The sequence below is a fragment of the Scardinius erythrophthalmus genome, assembly GCF_964197995.2.
Source record: "Scardinius erythrophthalmus genome assembly, chromosome: 3".
In the NCBI taxonomy this organism is placed as follows: Eukaryota; Metazoa; Chordata; class Actinopteri; order Cypriniformes; family Leuciscidae; genus Scardinius; species Scardinius erythrophthalmus.
Genome location: NC_138223.1, coordinates 30,396,522 through 30,415,595, shown reverse-complemented (window position 1 = coordinate 30,415,595; position 19,074 = coordinate 30,396,522). Strand labels below are relative to the sequence as shown.

General features: G+C 37.6%; 1 protein-coding gene across 2 annotated transcripts in view; it reads left to right on the top strand.

The window, feature by feature from the left end:
* Positions 1 to 8,380: 8,380 nt before the first annotated feature.
* Positions 8,381 to 19,074, top strand: part of nr3c2 (nuclear receptor subfamily 3, group C, member 2) — an 83,740-nt gene continuing 73,046 nt past the window's right edge. The window contains exons 1-3 of one of the 2 annotated variants that reach the window (XM_081362073.1): positions 8,381 to 8,676; positions 10,068 to 10,201; positions 11,462 to 13,244. In XM_081362073.1, coding sequence (XP_081218199.1) covers positions 11,482 to 13,244 — 1,763 coding nt within the window. In that variant the 5' untranslated portion in view covers positions 8,381 to 8,676; positions 10,068 to 10,201; positions 11,462 to 11,481. The remainder of the gene's footprint in view (positions 8,677 to 10,067; positions 10,202 to 11,461; positions 13,245 to 19,074) is intronic. The other variant, XM_081362072.1, reaches the window with a different exon arrangement.

Here is a 19,074-nt window from a genome sequence, read left to right as displayed (position 1 = left end):
AGTGTTCCTACTGAATATGCATCAGAGCCGTTAATGGGATAAACACATTATTCAATACAAGTGGCTGCATGGTGTACCTAAGGTTCTTTATTTAGGTATGTAAACTGTGTGTTCATGAACATACTACTTTCACCCATTTATGCGCTTGGGTACTTTCTTTTTTTCTCCCTTTTTGTGACCTTTGATGAAAAGGCAGAGAGACAATTGCATTTATGCTTTGGGTACAAGAGTGTGCTAAAGTGATACTAAAAGTCTGCCTTTGGTCTTGGCCTGAGCCTCTAAATAATGAGAGTAAATCTTAGTGTTTAAAGATTGTGTGGCAAGGAAGTGGAGGTCAGATATGTGGGAGAAGAGAGACATAAACAGAGAGAGAAACCTGTAGCTGATATTTGCATACTTGGTCTATCATGTTGAAGTTGTATTTGGTTTTCATCCCTTTTAATTTGTTGTTTTTAAACATATACAACCAGAAAGCCTGGCTATGTTTAACTGGTAATTGTTTAAAGGCACAGTAAGTTTCACTGCTTGTCAGGGTTTCTTATTTAAAACAATAACAAACTTGTTACAGTTACATTTGATCACTTAAATTCACATTATTTTATTTCATTTTAATGAAATATAGCTGTAAGCGCTGAATTACAGGTCACTTTATTTGGACAATTTAAAATTGCGGGGTAATACAGCACTGCTTTACTTGGTCAAAATAATCATACTAAAAAAAGAATCATTTGAATGTGTTGAAAGTTGTGTTATAACGTTACGTGGGTTATCTCTGTGACTGGTATGAGACACTTATTGCTAGATCGATATTAGATTATCATATTAATAAATGCTGGATGATTTGTGTTGCTAAATGCCATGCAATTCATTAGATAATTTTAAGCTATTTTTACTGCTGTTTTTTTCTTACCTTTTTACCAAAATTTGGGAAATATTAATATTTTCCAGAAATAAACATCAAAATGATATAGTGCAACCACTGAATGCCATGAAATTGATAAAGACATAAAGTACTTGTTACAGAATGCCAGCATCACCTTGATGCATAATATTTTCAGGTATAGTGATTATTGTAATTGAATGATAATTAAAAATCAACTTGACACTGCAAAGCAAATCAATGATAGAAAAATCTTTTGTTTTGTTTTTTGTGAAAAAAGTTTGACGGGTTTCTATATCTCTTGGCTCAATTTTAAAGAACCCTTTATACCAAAAAGGTTCTATATAGGAGAAATGTCTTAAATCGTCTAGCTGGTTTAGCTCCATCCTTAATCAAACCTGGTCAAAGTCTTCAGGATCATTTGAAAAATCACAGGCCAGATGAGCTGAAGCAGTTTGGAAATAACCTTTGCAGGACAGTGGGTCCCCAGGTGCAGGGTTGAAGACCTAGTCTAAAATGATTGCATAATAGTTTTACGTTTAACAGGTTATTATTACCTGTTTATTTCATAATTAAAATTAAAGGTACAATGTGTATCAAAATATCCAAAAAACACTTGCATTGTTATATATTTCTTTCCATTGTGCACTTCCATTATCCTAAATGTTTCCAAGAATTTGTAAATTCAGAGAAATTCACAATTTTAAAAAGTGCCCGTCCCTGTTCACTTGTCGCCTGTCAATGACGCAATATCCGTGTTATCCCTGGTTTCCGCTTGTAGTAACTATGGCGACAGACATGGACAACTGCATAGTGCATAACGTCTAGCGGCATGCTTTTTATGTTTTGTTCAAACTTTATGGATCATGGCAAGCAGACTTTGGGACAAAAGGAGAACTAAAATGAGGATCAATATCAGCGTGGCGTTTTCGAGATGCCGAGAGCTTCACGTCCACGACTAACTTGGACTTGACAGAGCTTCACGAGTCACGACTTGATGCTCTTGTATGTACTTTATTAGACAGGTGAGCAAATGTACAAAAAAAAATCAATGTTATATAGCTCAACAACCCATTTGTGCCCAAATTTTTCTGAATGGTTTCATGCATATAATCGTGTTAATAGTGTCCTATGTGAACATGTTCTGCATTTATTTTCCCCAGGTTTTTTTTTCTTTTCTTTCTTGAAAATCATGTTTGAATGTGCCGGTGGGCAAATATGTTGTATGCACCCCCTCAATGTAAAATATGAATAGGAGGAGAACATTTGGCATTTATCTCAAAATAACTGCTTTCAACAGATCAATCTTTATTCATAAACAAATTTATTATGTATAAAAGTCGAAGAACATTTGATGCAAACCCAAAAAAACTGCATCTAGCTTATAATCTCTTGAATATGAAAACACAACAAACAACAAATCCATTTGCCTTAACCATTGTGTGCTGTTCAGGGTCTTTTTGACCCACATTTCTAACTTTCATTCATGGGGATAACATGGATAATCTGACATGGTTTAGTAGCCTGGCAAGCCAGACCTACATCAAGATGTTAGGTCTGGCAACTCACCATAGACACGGCTCAATCCGAGGGGCGGGATAAACGGCTGTCTTTCAAATTCACTCTGCACGCAATAGGACAGCGCTTCAACCAACCAGAGCGTTTTCCCAACAGCGGAGCTAACGTTAGTAGATTCAACTTTTGAATCTGGCTGGCAAAACTACGAACACATCTTCCTTTTTTAAAAATTACTTAAGTGCCGTTCTTTGCTCTTTTCTCAAAGAAAAACTTAACTCCAAGTCCTCCAGAGTCGCGGCCAAAGCCGATTTGAAAGACTGTTCTCCAGCAGCAGCAGCTCTTCTTTGTTTTCAAGTAGCAGGGAACCGTCGCAAGTTCGCAACTCTGTCGTTATTATGTTAAGTCCGCCCCGCCTACTCTATACACAATGTGATTGGCCTGACCCAATTTAGGTTTTTACAGCTCCGAAAGTCAATGGAGAGTTGCTAGACTACCCTGGCTGCAAAATACATTTTGCTGCCGCTAGGGTGCATCTAGATTTCTAGGCTAATGGTTTAGTAGTGTATGATTTTTGCCCATCTTTTGGAAAATGCTGTTTTAAAAGTAAAAAATTATCACTAACCAGTAGATGGCTGCAGAACTATTTGCTATTTGACTAACTGAAAGACATCTTTTCACAAGTTTTTCCCTTTGTATTCATACATATTATGAAATCACATTTATAATAATAAAAGTTACTTTTTGTCAAATTTAGGCACTTTTTGTACTGAAAAAGAATAATAATCTGTTTTTCAGTAATGTTATATTATGATTACAATCAAATGAATTTTATCACTGGACAAAATTCATCCTCAAAATCAGAAACAACACAGAACACACATAGACATAAATGAAGTGGCACACTTTAAATTTGTAGAATTATATGAAAAACAGATGTTTGAAATAAATGATAAACTCTAAAAACTCCAACTTTTCTCTTTGTAACATCCTGATCAGGTTTGATTCTAATCATAATGTAACATTATTGAAAAACTGATTTTTTTTTTCAGTACAAAAACTGCTAAACTTTGACAAAAAGTAACTTTTATTGTTATAATTGTGATTTCATTATATGCAGATATGAATCTAACTGGAAAAACTTGTGAAAAGAAGTCTTTTAGTTTGAAACTTTTAGTACTTTTAGAGCTCTGCGAAATGTGGAGTAAAAACATTAATAAACTGAGTAAAATTAAATTTGTTAAATATATATATATATATATTGTTACAAAATTACATTTTGTTGCCTGGGGTCTCTCAGATCCCAAACAGCCTGACTGTAAACCGCAAACGAACAGCGCACAAGGGTTAAAGTTGTGGAACATAGTACCAGGGACGGACTGGGGCTAAAAAACAGCCCTGGACTTTATCCCAAATAGGCCCATCATCCGGCCATTCGCCTCTAGCCGTGTGCGACAGACACTAGCCAGGATGTCCTGATGCTATATATGCCACAATACTGTAGCCTATCAGACAAGGTATTCACAGCAAGTAACTTCTCAAAACAAATGATGATAATTGGGGTTTGTGCCTTCAAATAAAAACAAAAAATGTACAATGCCATAAATAATGAAATGTCACTTGCTACAGTAACCCCAAATTACACAAACTTGTAATTATAAAACATATAGTTACTATATACCAGGGTCCAACCTTTTTGTGTGCGAGGGCTACCTCAAGGGATAAAATAATCTAGAAGGAATTTTTATTTGTTATACTCCAATATTTATTATACATAACATGAAGTTTTTTTACTTTTCACCATCATATGGGAAATAATAAAATATCTTGATATTCTGGTTCAGACTTACAAGCGTTTAAAAAAAACAACAATTCCTGAAAAATTATGAAAATATTTATTGATTTTTTTTGTTGATTTTCTATAAACCTATTGTATGTGTTATCAAAAACAGGAGCCCAAACATTTAGTATAAATATAAATGAAAAAAAAAAAAAACATAAAATAATAACTTCTAAACAAAACATAACTGCATTAGGCCTACATTTAATACATTTATACATGACTATATTAATATAACAGCATTTTAAATATGAATACAGGCACATTTCTGCCAAAAAAGTTTGTTTTACTAAAGTTAATTCATAAGTTTTGGTGTGAAATGTCTTCTAGCTGGTTTGTTCTCGGAACAATGTTTTTTTTTTTTTTGGGCGTCAATATGTTGAGAATATCAGCGCTGTTTCATCTGGCTTTTTACAAGCTTAAATCACATAGTCATTGTGGGTTTATAATAGAGATAGATAATTCTGCGCTGAATTTAAATGTTTCTCAGTGGATCGCGCAGCTCTGTGTAATAGCCTAATGTTCGCGTGATCGAGATCAGCCCGCACAGCTGCTTTGGCCGCGATCGCTGTTTTTTGGGCCGAGCTGATAATGCTCTCCGCTGCTCAGATCAAACAAGTTTTGTTTCGCGTTTTGAGCGTTTGCCATTTGATGTTTCTCATACGCAACGCAAATGACAGCGTATAATCAAAGAGAGTTGGGTAATTTTGTAGAGGCAAAAGTTCAAATTGAAACGTTTAGTTGAAAAGGTCGCAAAATTATACCATTTATTCGAAGTCTGGAACCCCGACGGCAAGTTGGGGCTATTATAGAATGTGTTTAGCGGGCAACTCACAGGCACCACGTTGGAGACCACTGCTTTTCAAATAAGCAAATTTAAAAGTGCAGCCTTATAAAACTAACTAACATAAAATAACAAAAAAAAAGCTAAACGATCCATTAAAAACTGGTGATGTGTGTATACACATATATAATGTAATCAGATTCCAAAAATAAACTACTAGTAATTAGATTGTCATTAAATATTTGTAATCACACTACAGTTACTTTTTATTTATTACATGATTACATGTTATTCTCACAATGGCTGTAAATTATGCATAATTCATTGCCTCCCTACTACATTTTTTTAAAAATCTTTTTTATTCCTTTCTAAATAAAATAGACTTCTAATTAGATTCAGAAGGTCTTTTAGGTTTGTGGAATTGCAAACACAGACCAGCCACTTGTCAGGGGAACTAAGGAGAAACCATGACAACCATGAATGACTAGAAATGAAACAAGACAGTGAAACAGAAAATGACTGTGACATAAAAGAAAAGAAAAGCACATCCTCATGCTGTAACCATAGTCCAAACTGAGGAGGGTGGAAGGGAGGGAGGGCTCTCTGGAGGAGGACGAGGAGCATGCAGAGGAAGACACCAACGAGACAATGACCAGGGAGAAGACGATGATGAAAAGTCAAGTCAAGGCAGAGCTGATGACTGGGAAGCCCCAGCCTCTGTGCAGCAGAGTGGAACTACTGGAGGAGCCGAGGGGCTGAAGGGAGACAGCGGGGACAAGGCCGAGGAACTGTATGGCTTTGCCAGTGGAGGAGGGAGAGGGAGGCTGGGCGGGACCATTCACAACGAAGGAGACTTGGTGCTGGATGAAGAAGAAGACTTGGAGCTGTGCTTAACCAGTAACGACTTGGAGCTCATCCAGCACATCACATAATACTTCCTCATCCAGTATTAAATCAGCCAAACTCCAGCTTGGTTTACGCACCACAGCTTTGGGAGTGTAGGCAGGGCTCCAATTCATAACACTGAACTCCACTAAAATGCCATCAACGACGGACGCTGATGCCGGCTCACACCTGGACAGACTCTGCTTTGGGCTAGGGCTCTGGGATGAAATTAGCCTCTGGCGATTGCTCTTGCTAAGTTTCTATGGTGTGCTCTGGCTCTTCCTTGGCATGGCTGATGGCTGGGTGGGCTCTGGGTCTGGAGTGGAGTGGCAATGCAGATGGTGAACAGTGAATCGCACTGCACCAGCACCCACTCCACATATTCTGCGAATCTCCTTTGAGGACCATCCATGGGCAGGCGTGCCTTCGACCACTTGCTAATACGGTGTGATAGAAAACACATAGGGAGTGGTCGGGTTGTGGGTCAGGCATGCCAGGTTGAGAAAATCTCTTGTGTGATCTTCGAGGGAGCGATCCCCCAGTTTCAGCACGAGGAAGCCGACTGCGGGAGTATCCATTTTCGCAGTAAAAAGTCTTGTGTTCTGTCAGACGTTGCGTGTGGTTAAATCCACGTTGAGAGATGCATTACGTAGAATGAACGACAATAACATGAATGACTAGAACTCAGACAAATAGTGACAAAGAAAACGGACACTGCCCACTGTACGATTTATAATAGTCCTTTACAACTGTTGCTTGTCAGACTGTATGAACAACACAATCCCCACTGTAAGCCATGTCACACTGTGGGATCTACCCACTTCTATATATTTGTACATCAGCTGAAGTTGTTGTTGAATTAATAGTATAAAAGTAACATTGTGACAACCCTATTATTTTGATCAAATCTTAGTAATAAGAAATGTATTCAATATAATATTTAGCTGATAATTTACTGCTTTTTTGTTACTCTACACATCTGTGAATCAAAAAATAAGCAAATACTTACTTTACAAGTATTTGCCCTATGATCAAACCAAACAGATCTGACAGTTTGACTAATAATCACTCTCCGGAAAAATCTATGAGCTGCTGGTTCTAGAAAACTCAGCTCAGCTCTCAGGTTTTTAAAACAAGTGCTTGACCATGTAAGATTACAAGTTAAGCACTGCAGGAGGTTTGGTAACATTATAGCCTCAAAGGTCACAAATCTCTACTTGACAGAAATCGTCTCCGCTACTAACTTAAGAAGGATGAAGCCAGAGTTTATTCAACATAATCAGATAAACACAAGGCCATGCAATTGAGGCTAGTGTGTAATTGTCATATATTGACAGGAATAAGAAGGACTGTAATTATACACATATTTTGCTGTAACTGTATATTACATACTACAGGTATTGAATATAAGTGAAATGATCACCCCTTCATCAGTATTACATAAGCACGGGGTTATTAAAGACCATTTCCATGTCACCAAATTCTAACAAAATCACAAAAACTGCACCACCTTGTGGTAGGTCTTTTTAAAAGGAGCCTTTATATTAAATCAATGCTTGGTAGAAATGAGGACCTATACAAATATTATTTTATATTCATGTACTGCTTAATTAGTACAGACATTCATATTTTGTTCCAGGCCTGTCAAAAAGTTAGTGACTGCACATTAAGCAGATTAGATGCTCATTCCGATCATCTCAAGCCTGAAATTCACAAACACCACTTCCAAAGGACAGTCTCAAGGACGTTATCCAGTAGTTTTCAAGATCAGAGGACTTAACCTGCCTAAAAAGTACCTATTTTTCTGTTTATTTAAATTTTTAAAAAATCTGAAAATTGCATAACTTTAACTGACCACTGGAGGATGACATGAGAGTAGGGGACCAAAACATTATTTCTTGCATACACCTCCAACATTGTTATTTCTTGCATACGCATCCAACAATTTGTCATTTAATGCTTGATGTCCCAATACTTAGTCAATATCCAATGCTCCATAATATCTACAGAAGACAACATTTATAATTGAACTTATCTGCTCTTCAACTCTAAATCTGTACACAAACAGTTTTTCCCCCTTAATTCTGCAAAAAAAAAAAAATATATATATATATATATATATAGCCTATATATATGTATAATAAGTCTGGGATTGCAGTAGCCTACATGGATTAATTAGATTATAATGATGATTAAATGATATACCACTGAATAAGATTTATCAAGTAAGGTCATGCACTTAAATGTTTGCACATCATCCATTTGTCCTAGATGCACAGTTTAGCGCCTGCGCAATCAAACTACCTTGCCCTACTTCTGGACCAAGAGCCGTATATACCTGAGCGCATTCATCGCCCCCTCCTACTCGAGCTCTCATTGCAGTAGGAGGGTCCATGTGCACACAATGACGTCGCTACGCAAGTCTGTCTGAGTCCTCCGCTGTTTGTATTAGTCTTCAGTTGGGCGCCTTCAACAATCTAGCAGCAATGTGCACGTAAACAGAAAACTGTCGACAGGACGTTTCGGTGAAGTCGCTGTCGACCGTTGTACGCGTACAGTGCGCTGTCGTTAAGGATCTCGCGTCATGCGCGCGGCAGTGTGCGATGCGTTCAGCTGTCACAACTGAAACTAGTATGCAAGCAGTCGCAACACTGGGAATACTTCTAAACACAACTTAACGGCACTGTTTAGTGTCATTTTCTCCGTTTTGTCCATCGGATTACTAGTGGCCAGCAGTAAAGATAACTGTCAAAATTGGATGTCATAACTACGGTAAGATGTCTTAATATTATTATTATCTCACTGAAGAACAAACTGTATGAACTACTGCAAATGCAGACGCGTTAAAAAAAAACTTGTCTAAAACTTGATGTTTAACTTGACAGTGCATTTCCACTTTAAAGCGATGAAAAGAAACATGTCATAAATAAACAAATAGGCCTATAATTACAACTGCATTGTAACAATGATACAGTTATCAATGTATCCTACACAAACATCCTTTGCATCAGATATGTTTGACGTTTTCTCGGCTAAACTAGATAAATCCACAACCGACTGGATTTATGCAAGTGTATACTTTTCATCAGTGTCGTTTATGCTAACGCATATCAAATATCAAATCAAGCCAATATAAAATATGGTATAGCTTGTTATATCAAAGCTTAACATGATCTCTTTCGTTCCGTCGACAAGTTCTTATTAGCGTATATGTTTTATTTCGCGCAACGTTAACATCATCTTATTTACTGTACTTGAGCTAAAAGTACAGTGCAGAGTTGAGCGAAACTGAAGTCAGACAGATGGGGCACAATAATTACCAGTGATGTTCTGGCTGGTTAGACAGTGAGAACAGCGGCGAGTAAGATGTATTCTTGTGAAAATGCATGCAAACATTCATATTTTTTTAAGCATGCTTGATTCACGTTACGTCATCTGATGAATAAACTGCATCGCAACGATATTTAGTCAGGAGTTATTTTGCAAAAGAATCAACTGCGTCACACGCATCATTCTGGAGGTCGCTAGCTTTGCAATGCAGCATTAATTATCACGCGCCTGAACTAACGCGTAAAGTTTTTATAGGCTAAACATAGAGCAAAGTTTTTCATTTAAATTCTACAAAGAGTGTCGCAGCAGTTTTGTGGCTACAAAGCTTATAAATAAAAGACTGACAGAGCGACGGGACCAATCCGTGAGTGGCGTGATAAACTCTTGGCGACAGTGTGTCTGCTTCTGTCCAATGGTTGCGCGCTTAAGCACGGTATCGTGGGAAGAAGGACGATAGGGGGGAAAAACAAAACATAAACAAAGAACTACGTCAAACGTTTAAAGCAACATTATCGTTGCCATTTGACTTTGCTTTTAAAAGTGCGATGCCTGAACTTACTGCATCTCGCTAGAGAAGAGCTAGGCTACTTATGACTGACTTGGTGTGGATGGTGAAATAAGTCTGTAGGCCTGAATGACAGTTTAAACTCACAGCGGTCGGCTTTGCTTTCTCCTCTTGGTGCCTGTTGCAACAGGATGGGAAATTAACTTTTTTTTTTGCTGAAATTTATCAGCCACTTTGTTTTTGTGCTCGCCATTTTTATTTATTTGTGGGGAACATGAATAAATACACAATGCATTGAATCCTGACAGCTGTTGTCGTTTGTTTTCAGATTCAAACCAGTTCTTTTTGCATTCACTCCGTCTCTGCATTGCAAGTCTCAGTCCACTATTGCTTTTTTGGAGGCATGTTTAGGATGCCAGCACCAGGACGAATTACTTAAGGGGGCATTTGGAATTGCAGAAGGTGCAAACATTTGTCATTTCACTAACTAAATCTGCTAAAATGTGCTTGTGTTGTATCGTTAACATCTGAAGGACAAAAGGAGTCTCTGTTTGTAAAATATAGGCTACCAAATGTATAAATATAATGAAGATAACTAATTTTGATACCATTCTACTTTTCTAGACATAAAATACAAAACAATAATAATGTAAATAATATTAAAATCCAGAAACAAAGAATTCAAGATTCTATATTAAACTATAAATACTGTAGAAAAGATAGCTATTACCAGCAATGAGACTGCCTGACAGTACACATGGCCGTGAACACTGTGAATAAGTGGTAGAAGTCTCAGGTTCAAATCCAGAGTAAGCATAAATACAGCAATGTCAGTGGATGTATTATCATCCCTCCTACATTTTTTGTCTTTTAGCAGGTAAAGTACCTTTTTATGGTGCAGACAAATAGTAGCTGAAGTTAGAGGGGGCGGCAAAGTAAAGCACAGGGAGTTGCTGAGAAAAAGTTACCTGCTAGGTCACAATTCATATTCAATGAGAGGGGTGAGTGGATCCCATGAAACTACCTCGAATGAAGAGCGTTGCATCTGATGTCTGCGGAGGCAGTGCCAGGATCCAGCACTGCTAAAAGAGTTTCATAGTTAATTTACAGATTTACTAATTTAGTGGATTCACACAGCGTGGTGGTGAAAACATAGTAAAGCACATGGGAAATCTAAAATAAATTTGTCAAATAGAAAACATTTCAGGTTGGGGGTTGTGGTTGGGGTTGACCGTGGATTGACAAGAGACAGCACGGCCCCCGCATTTAGGAAGAAGAGGTCAATTGCACAAAACAGCAAAAAGCGGCCCATTTAAATCTGAGGATAGAAATTGGTCATGAAAAACAGTATATATATATATATATATATATATATATATATATATATATATATATATATGTATATATACATATATATATATACATAATGAATGTATAAGGTGAAAAAAATAATATGATTAGGACATGTACCATTTGACATTTTAAAAGCCAAGTGAATCCTATAAATAAATTATATATTTCTTTGTAATCACAAAATGCTAATATTTATTTATTAAAATAGGATGTCTATAATGCATTTTCCAAAAATATTCAGACTAAACCAGTAATGATTATGTGTGCTATTTGGTTTGACAGTCTAACTAATGAGATTTATTTGTACTAATCAAAACAGTGCCATTTTAACTGCAATGTCTAAATGTCTCTAATTTATTGGCCCATTAGGTTTATCAAATGATCCAGGTATGGAGACTAAAAGATACCAAAGTTACTCCGAAGGGGCAACTCCAGAAAACAAATGGGCACAGATGCCAAACACCATGGAGTATTGCTGTTCTGCAGAAGAGAGTTTGACAAACAGTGATGTGCTCATGGATATTGTAAACTCGAGCAATGCCCCTAATGTGCCGTCTGTGTGCAAGGACAACAACTTTAAAACTACCGAGACAACAGTGCTAAGAGTTAACCAGAATCAACCATTACCATTTCCCTCCTTCAACAACTCCTTCCACAACCGCAAGTCAGAAACAGATTCAAAGGAGCTCTCCAAAACGGTTGCTGAGTCTATGGGCTTGTACATGAATGCTGCCAGGGAGGCAGATTTTGGCTTTTCCCAACATGGTACTGTGGGTGGGCAGGGTAGCCCAGGGAAACTGTATCCTCTTTGTGGGAAAGCAAATGAAGACAGCCAGCCCAGAACAACTGGGAGCCCAAAGATGAAAGCTCCCCCAGCTTCATTTGCACCTGGGTCCCAACAACCCAATGGTGGCCCTCAGGAGTGTGCTGTGGTCTCTGCCTCAGTGCCCTCTGGAATGGCCTCCGTTCTTTCTTGCAGCGCTGATGGGTCTGGCCCCATGTGTAGTCCTACAGGACACAACATGGTGTCGTCCACTACCAGCCCCACCTACTTTGATTCTGATTGTCCGTCGCTGGCTTCTGCCAGCACCAACTTGACCCAAGGTCACCACACCAGCCCCAACACCTGTAGCCCTGTAAAATCCAGCATGGTGGGGTCACCTCCACTGGCTAGTCCACTCAGTGTTATGAAGTCTCCGGTTTCCAGCCCTCGTAGTATAGGTAGTGTGAGGTCACCACTTTCCTGTAACACCAACATGAGATCATCCGTCTCAAGTCCAACTACAAATGGAGGCAATACCTGTAACATTAGACCATCCATCTCCAGTCCACCCACTGTTGGCAGCATGGCCATGTCCAGTCCCAGGAACTCATCAAGGGGGTTCTCTGTCTCTAGCCCTCCCAGTGGATTGGGCCTAGTGCAAAATGACGTCAACAGCCCTGAGAGCCGAGAGCATGACTTCAAGGGATTCGAGTTTCCGAAGGTAGAGAACGTGGATGGGGAAATATTTAACATCGGATTGGATGCCATGGGAGTGGCCAAATACATAAAAAATGAACCTGGCACTGATTACAGGAGCATGTGCCTAGGCAGCAGCAAGAGTGCTATGCCACACTCTCCATTCGTGACTCACATTAAGACAGAGCCAAACAGAGAGGTGACTTGTTCGAACCTCCATTTTGTTGAGCCGCAGCACTCTCTGGGCTGCTTTCCATCTGCAGAGACCACATACTTGTCTTTGAGGGATAATATTGACGAATATAGTCTTTCTGGGATCTTGGGACCTCCTGTTTCTTCTCTGAATGGCAACTATGAACCTGGTGTGTTTCCTAACAATGGCCTGCCCAAGGGGATTAAACAGGAAACCAATGATGGCAGCTATTACCAAGAGAATAATAATGTGCCCTCGTCGGCTATTGTTGGCGTTAATTCAGGTGGACATTCATTTCATTACCAGATCGGAGCGCAAGGAACAATGTCGTTTTCACGCCACAATTTGAGAGACCAGACGAACCCCTTGTTGAATCTAATTTCTCCAGTTACTGGATTAATGGAGACGTGGAAAACTCGCCCAGGGTTGTCACAGGGGCCTCTCTCTGCCAGGGGGGATGGCTATCCAGGCCCAGTCTGCCTTACTGAAAACATGGAAAGGTAAGACACCAGCAGGGAGTTTTTATTAGTGTTATGCAACAAGATGTTGAGGCAGTGCTTTAAAAATTTTGCCTTGTATTTTCTTGTTCTCGAAAACATTAGTTTAATCCTATCCCCAAAAAGTACCAAAGTAAAAGAAAAACATGAAACCACCAAGTTGCAATCTCTTTGAGACAATTTGCTAAAATTAGGCTAATTCAATGACTTTTATCTGGGAGCTAACAATCAATATTAACTGACAGACAAATGGCTTGCATTTGAAACATCCTCTTTTTTCTAATGGCTTGCCACTTGTGTGATGCACTAAGTCTTCACTTAAAATTGAAGCTGATCTCAACCCAACATTACAAAGCAAGTGTTCTACTAAGATCCACTATAGGAGGGAAGCAAAGTTTCCTTCTTATCAGGCTTTTTTCTGTGATTGTGAACATAAACATAAGTTATTGTGTTGTTATCAGAAGGCCCTGGCAGATATTGTGCAATGAAATATAACTTGTTATTGAGTCCAGTCATTATGCAGCAGCATCATATATAATTAATAGTAGGTCAAGTACCTTTCTCTCAAAAACAATGATAAACAAGCAGTTTTTATGAAAGGCTCTTAAACAAACAATGGGAGATATTGAAGAAGACAGAAAGTTGCTTAATTAATGATTTGAGACAAGGAACTGATTGATTTTAAGCCAGTGCTTAATGCTCAATAATAAAATAAAGCAAATAAAGCTGAACTGGATATGTAGCGTACAATGACCAATAAGGCGAAACTATGAAACTGAGATTGTGACTATTGCCACCATAGTCACTATAGCCATTGCAATATGAACGCTGAATCAACCGCAACAGGCCGTAGGAAATACTCGCCAGTTACTGAAGTCATAATGTTTGCTTACCAGACTTTATATTATCTGGTTGCATAATTTCTTTAACAAGCTTGGAAAGTGCAGGAAGCCCTAAACAGTTCTAATCTATAAAGCATATCCCATCTGACAGGCAAAACTTTTATAAGGGTCAGATGTTTGCTGAGTTAACTGAGTGATGCATTAAACCCCCTTTTCAGAATGTGTTCATTTGATGCTATTCTGAGACGAGGCAATTACAGCTAGCCGAGCTCTAGCAGTATAGCTAATGATTTTCACCCCATCCCAGATGTCCTCTGAAACAGTCAGCCAAGCACTCATTCAAAATCTTATTTTTTTTAACCACGCTAATGATATCAGGAAATATGTAACGCTAAGTTGGCTAATGAGATACAGTAAATGTCAGTTGTCTATAGGTTTGTAGCTTTCTGTCATGTATCTTTCAGCTAAAGAGCTTTCGTTTTAAGTCTAACTTCCATAATTCATTTAAACAGGTCATTTTTTAAAAGTCTGTTTACTTAAGAGTGCAGATTCAAGCTGAGCTCACCACTGTAGCACCATCTATTATGGAGCAATCCCTTCTGACTGGCTACTAGGCTGCAGTGAATTATTTAAGTTTATGATTTACATAGCATACTGTCTTACTGCTATTTAATTGTTAATGTATGTGTACAGGTCTTTTTTTTTAGATATGAGGTTACGGGAGGTGTGGTCAAGAAAATGGATTTTTTGGGGGGTAACATTAAAATAAAGTTCAGTTAGTTCATTTGGTAAGATGAACTAGAAAGAAAAGCGTTTTAAAGCATTTATTAATCTAAGTTAATATTAATTTGTTAATTCATGTTACTTTCACAATACATTATTTTAATTTAAAACATTTAATTAATACAACTTTAAATGTAAATATTAACATGAACAAAGATTAATAAATGCTGTAAAAGTATTCTCCATTGTTATTTTCTTGATAGCATAAGTAATGATGAAAAAAGCATCAGCATTAAGTGTAAATGGAACAGGAATTTACATAAAAACAAACAAACAAAAAACAGTGAGGACTTTGCCTCCTCATTTCAGAACACCACTGCACGCCACTGATCAAGAGAAACCCATTTTTATTTTTTACCCAAAACCTTTACATATATTGCCTTTGAGTATAGCAACATTTAGAAATTTTCTCAATTTTTCTGCTGCCTCAGTGGTTCCGTGCTGTCACCAAGTTTAAATCTATAACACACCGAACAAACCATGAGTGATTGACAGAGGTGAGAGGGACTGATCTAAAACCTTATTTTTCCATTTGTAACTGAAAGGTTAATATTCAGGTTCTGGGGGGATATCAGTCAGGTAAGAGAAAAAAGGACTACAAATATAGATAACTAGGTATGAAAGATACAATGATACAGCGGTTTACTTTGAAGGCAACCTATATAGAGGGAGTCACATCACTGCAGACAGGATCAAAGTCACCCTCATCCTAATGAGATCCAGCTTAGCCAGAATGTCAGAGTAGATGACAGTCAGAGGTGGGATGGCTCACTGCCACGCTGGCCCCAGCTGGCCCTCAACATCATGCATTACGCCTGGTCAGTCAATATGCCTGTTTTTTTCTCTCTCTCTCTGTTTTACTTTTATATTCTTTTAGTCTTTCTCTAATGTGTCTTTCTGTGTATCTGTTTTTTTGTCGCCTCCTTCATAAGCCATTAGGTTCCTCATAGGAGCCTTATGGTACTCACACAGATCTTTGATATCCACATTAACTATAATCCATTATTGAATCAATTACACGTTAAAAGATTAAAAAATATGTGTATATATATATAATCAACCAGAAGGGCTGAAAGAGAAAAGCAAGTGAGAAAATGACATAGGAAGAAAAGTGGGGGTGGGGAGAGAGAATTTTTTGGAGCCTTCAAGCTGTGCATGGTAGTGTAAGGGAAATCTCTTCATGCCTTTGTTTTTCTTATTCCTACACTGTAAAAAGTGCTGCCAAAACGACAACCTGCAGTGATACGTTTGTTACAACTTTTTGAACCACTCTGAATTTAATTATTGATATTGACAATCTAGCTGAAACTGACATCCTATCAAATAAAGTAGAAATAACAATTATTGATAAGTAAAATTAATAATGATGAAAACAACTACAATGTAGCTACGGCTGGTAGCTGGATGCAACCAGTAGAATGCATTTTATTAAATAATGAATGAAAGAATAAGCCGTTTGTTGTTTGAATACAATAAGGAAAATTGACACTGAGTATTAATAGAGAGGAATGGAAATCCCCTTTAACCAAAATAATGCAATTGAGTGATGCAGCATAGCATAGGGCAGCAGGTCACACCACTAGCAATGACATTTTCAGTGAATTTCAAGCTACACTTACTTAGAGCAGATCAGTCGCTCACACATACACACACACACACACACACACACACATAAAATATATAAATATATGCATATAATAAATCAATATTTATATGAATAATATACAAATATATTGTTCACCATGTGTACAATTAATTATTTTTGAATGTATGTTTACTCTACAAAACTTGCTCTAGCTTATTTAGGGCATTTTGAGTGCAGAAATGTATGCATGCAGTTTTATTTCCAGCTGCAGACAAGCTGAAATTCTCTATACCATATTGCGTAGTCATTCAAGTAAAAGAAACACAATTAAAACTTATCAAATATCACATTGTCCATACATTATATGTATGGGCTTCTATGTGTTGAAAGACCATGGTAAAAAAAAATCCTTTATACAGCAGAATTTCATATGGCCGGACTGAGTATGCCAGATGAGGTATGTTAAGGAAGCAGCAGTACAGGAGGAAGAGAGGTCTTTGCTCTGGAGTTGGGCCAACTCTTAATGTTCCTCCAGCAGATGAAAGGGCATATCCCTGTGAGAGCACTAATGAGCTCTTAATTGTATGTTCTTCTACAAAATTAATGGCCAGCATAGATTTGATAAATTTGGACGTGGCTGGATACTAATAAACCAATTAAATCCCAACCTCACAAAAGCTGCCCCTTTGCACGATGGGCTGCTGACAGGGGCAACACCTCTGTTCATTTGTGACGGTAAGCAGGAATAGAAAGAGGTGGGAAATGGAAGTGGGAAGTTTGGGGAGTATGGACAGTTTCCTCTGAGTCCTGCGCCTGAGAGAACAGCGTTGGAAACTATGTGCTGCTTATTTGGGAGTAACAAATGCCTGTGGAGATGAATACTGCTTTGCAGTTCTACCCGTCGATTCAATCCCAAACCTTAAAAACGTGTCAAGTCATTACGTGTTCCTCTGACTCCCAAGAAATACCACTTCAGCAACTTCCTGTTTACTTTAATAAAAAGACTTTCAACTTTTAAAAAGGTGTAGTTCACCTTACAATTTGGGATAGTTCACCCAAAAATTCAAATTCTGTGATCAACATAATGACGTTCCAAAACTGTTTGACTTTCTTTCTTCTGAGGAACATGAAGAGAAATGTCCATACAACATAAGTCTGTTTGGTTACCAACATCCTTCAAAATATGTTTTTGTGTTAGGCTGAGGAAAGAAATGTAATCAGGGTTGGATTGACCTGGGTGAACTATCCCTTTAAGCATGCTATAGGGTTCATTTTAGCCTAATATCATAACAGTGGGTAAATAAAACAAATGCATTCACTGATACAGAAAGTGTTCGGATCTCTGCTTTGCCTGAATTTAGAGTATGATGTTTACAGACAGGTTTTATTGTATTATATCCATCAATAGTATACATTTAAAATCAAATATTAGTCACAAAGTATTTTAAATATGTAATACAAACAAGCTATAAATTTTTTTTTTTTTTGCCGTCTTGCTTCTGTTTTTCTAAACAATGATAGTGTATCACAATTGATGGTGACATGTAGAAAATTAAGAGTTTGCTCTCCAATTACTTGAATTGATTTCCATTAGAATGTTGGCAATGGCAAACTAAAAGTTGAGATGTTGAAAAGGCAAATTAAATTCTCTTGAACACACAAGGTTTCTTTGCACTCTATTAAAAGTGCAGCTACTGTATGCTTGGGATTCTGGGTCTGTAATGGCTGTCCTCATTTGAACTTCTTCCTTAAACAGCATTTGTTGGGCCAGGTTTCTTCAAGGTAGCCGTACCTTCCCATATTACAACAGTACCAATTCTTCATTCTGATTAAAATCTCTATTATTTACTAGCATGTGGCCAAGCAACACTATAAATAATACAGCAAACCCTTGAAAAATCATGAAGTAAATCATCTGTATCTTTCATCCTAATTATTATTATGTGTATATATAAGCATCTATAAATTATTGTGTAAACATTTTTGAGGTTAGGGATATTAAGGCAGATGGGCCATTATATTCAGAATGACTTAATTTAATATGTCATAGAGTGCATTAAAGGTGCGGTGTGTGATTTCTAGCTGCATCTAGTGGTGAGGTTACGACTTGCAACCATCAAAAGTTACGGTGGCCGACAGGAAAATATGTCTTCGTCTGAGACAGCAGAGAGTAGCCAGTTAAGCAATGAGGTTTCTTTACAAAGATAAATTAAGAAATGATGTTTACTTTATTATTCAGTAAAACGATATGTTATTGCGAATATTATTGTTACTTGTTCATCATTGCGTCAGTGTTTTATTCGCTGACTTTGAACAAAGAAGAACAACATAGTGACGAAACGTGTTTGTCCGTTTAGGGCCACTGTAGAAACATGTCGGCGCATTTCAATGTAAGGGGACCCGCGGTGTATGTCGATAGAAATGGCTCATTCTAAGGTAATAAAACCATAACGGTTCATTAAGTAAGGTCTTTATACACCACTGAAAACAGTTTCTGTCTACAGATTACATAATGCACCTTTTGGTAAATTCTGTAATATACATGTGAATGTCAGATCTTTAATTAATAAAAAAATATGATCTGAGTTAAGAAACTATACACAAGATTGTTCCTAACAAGGAT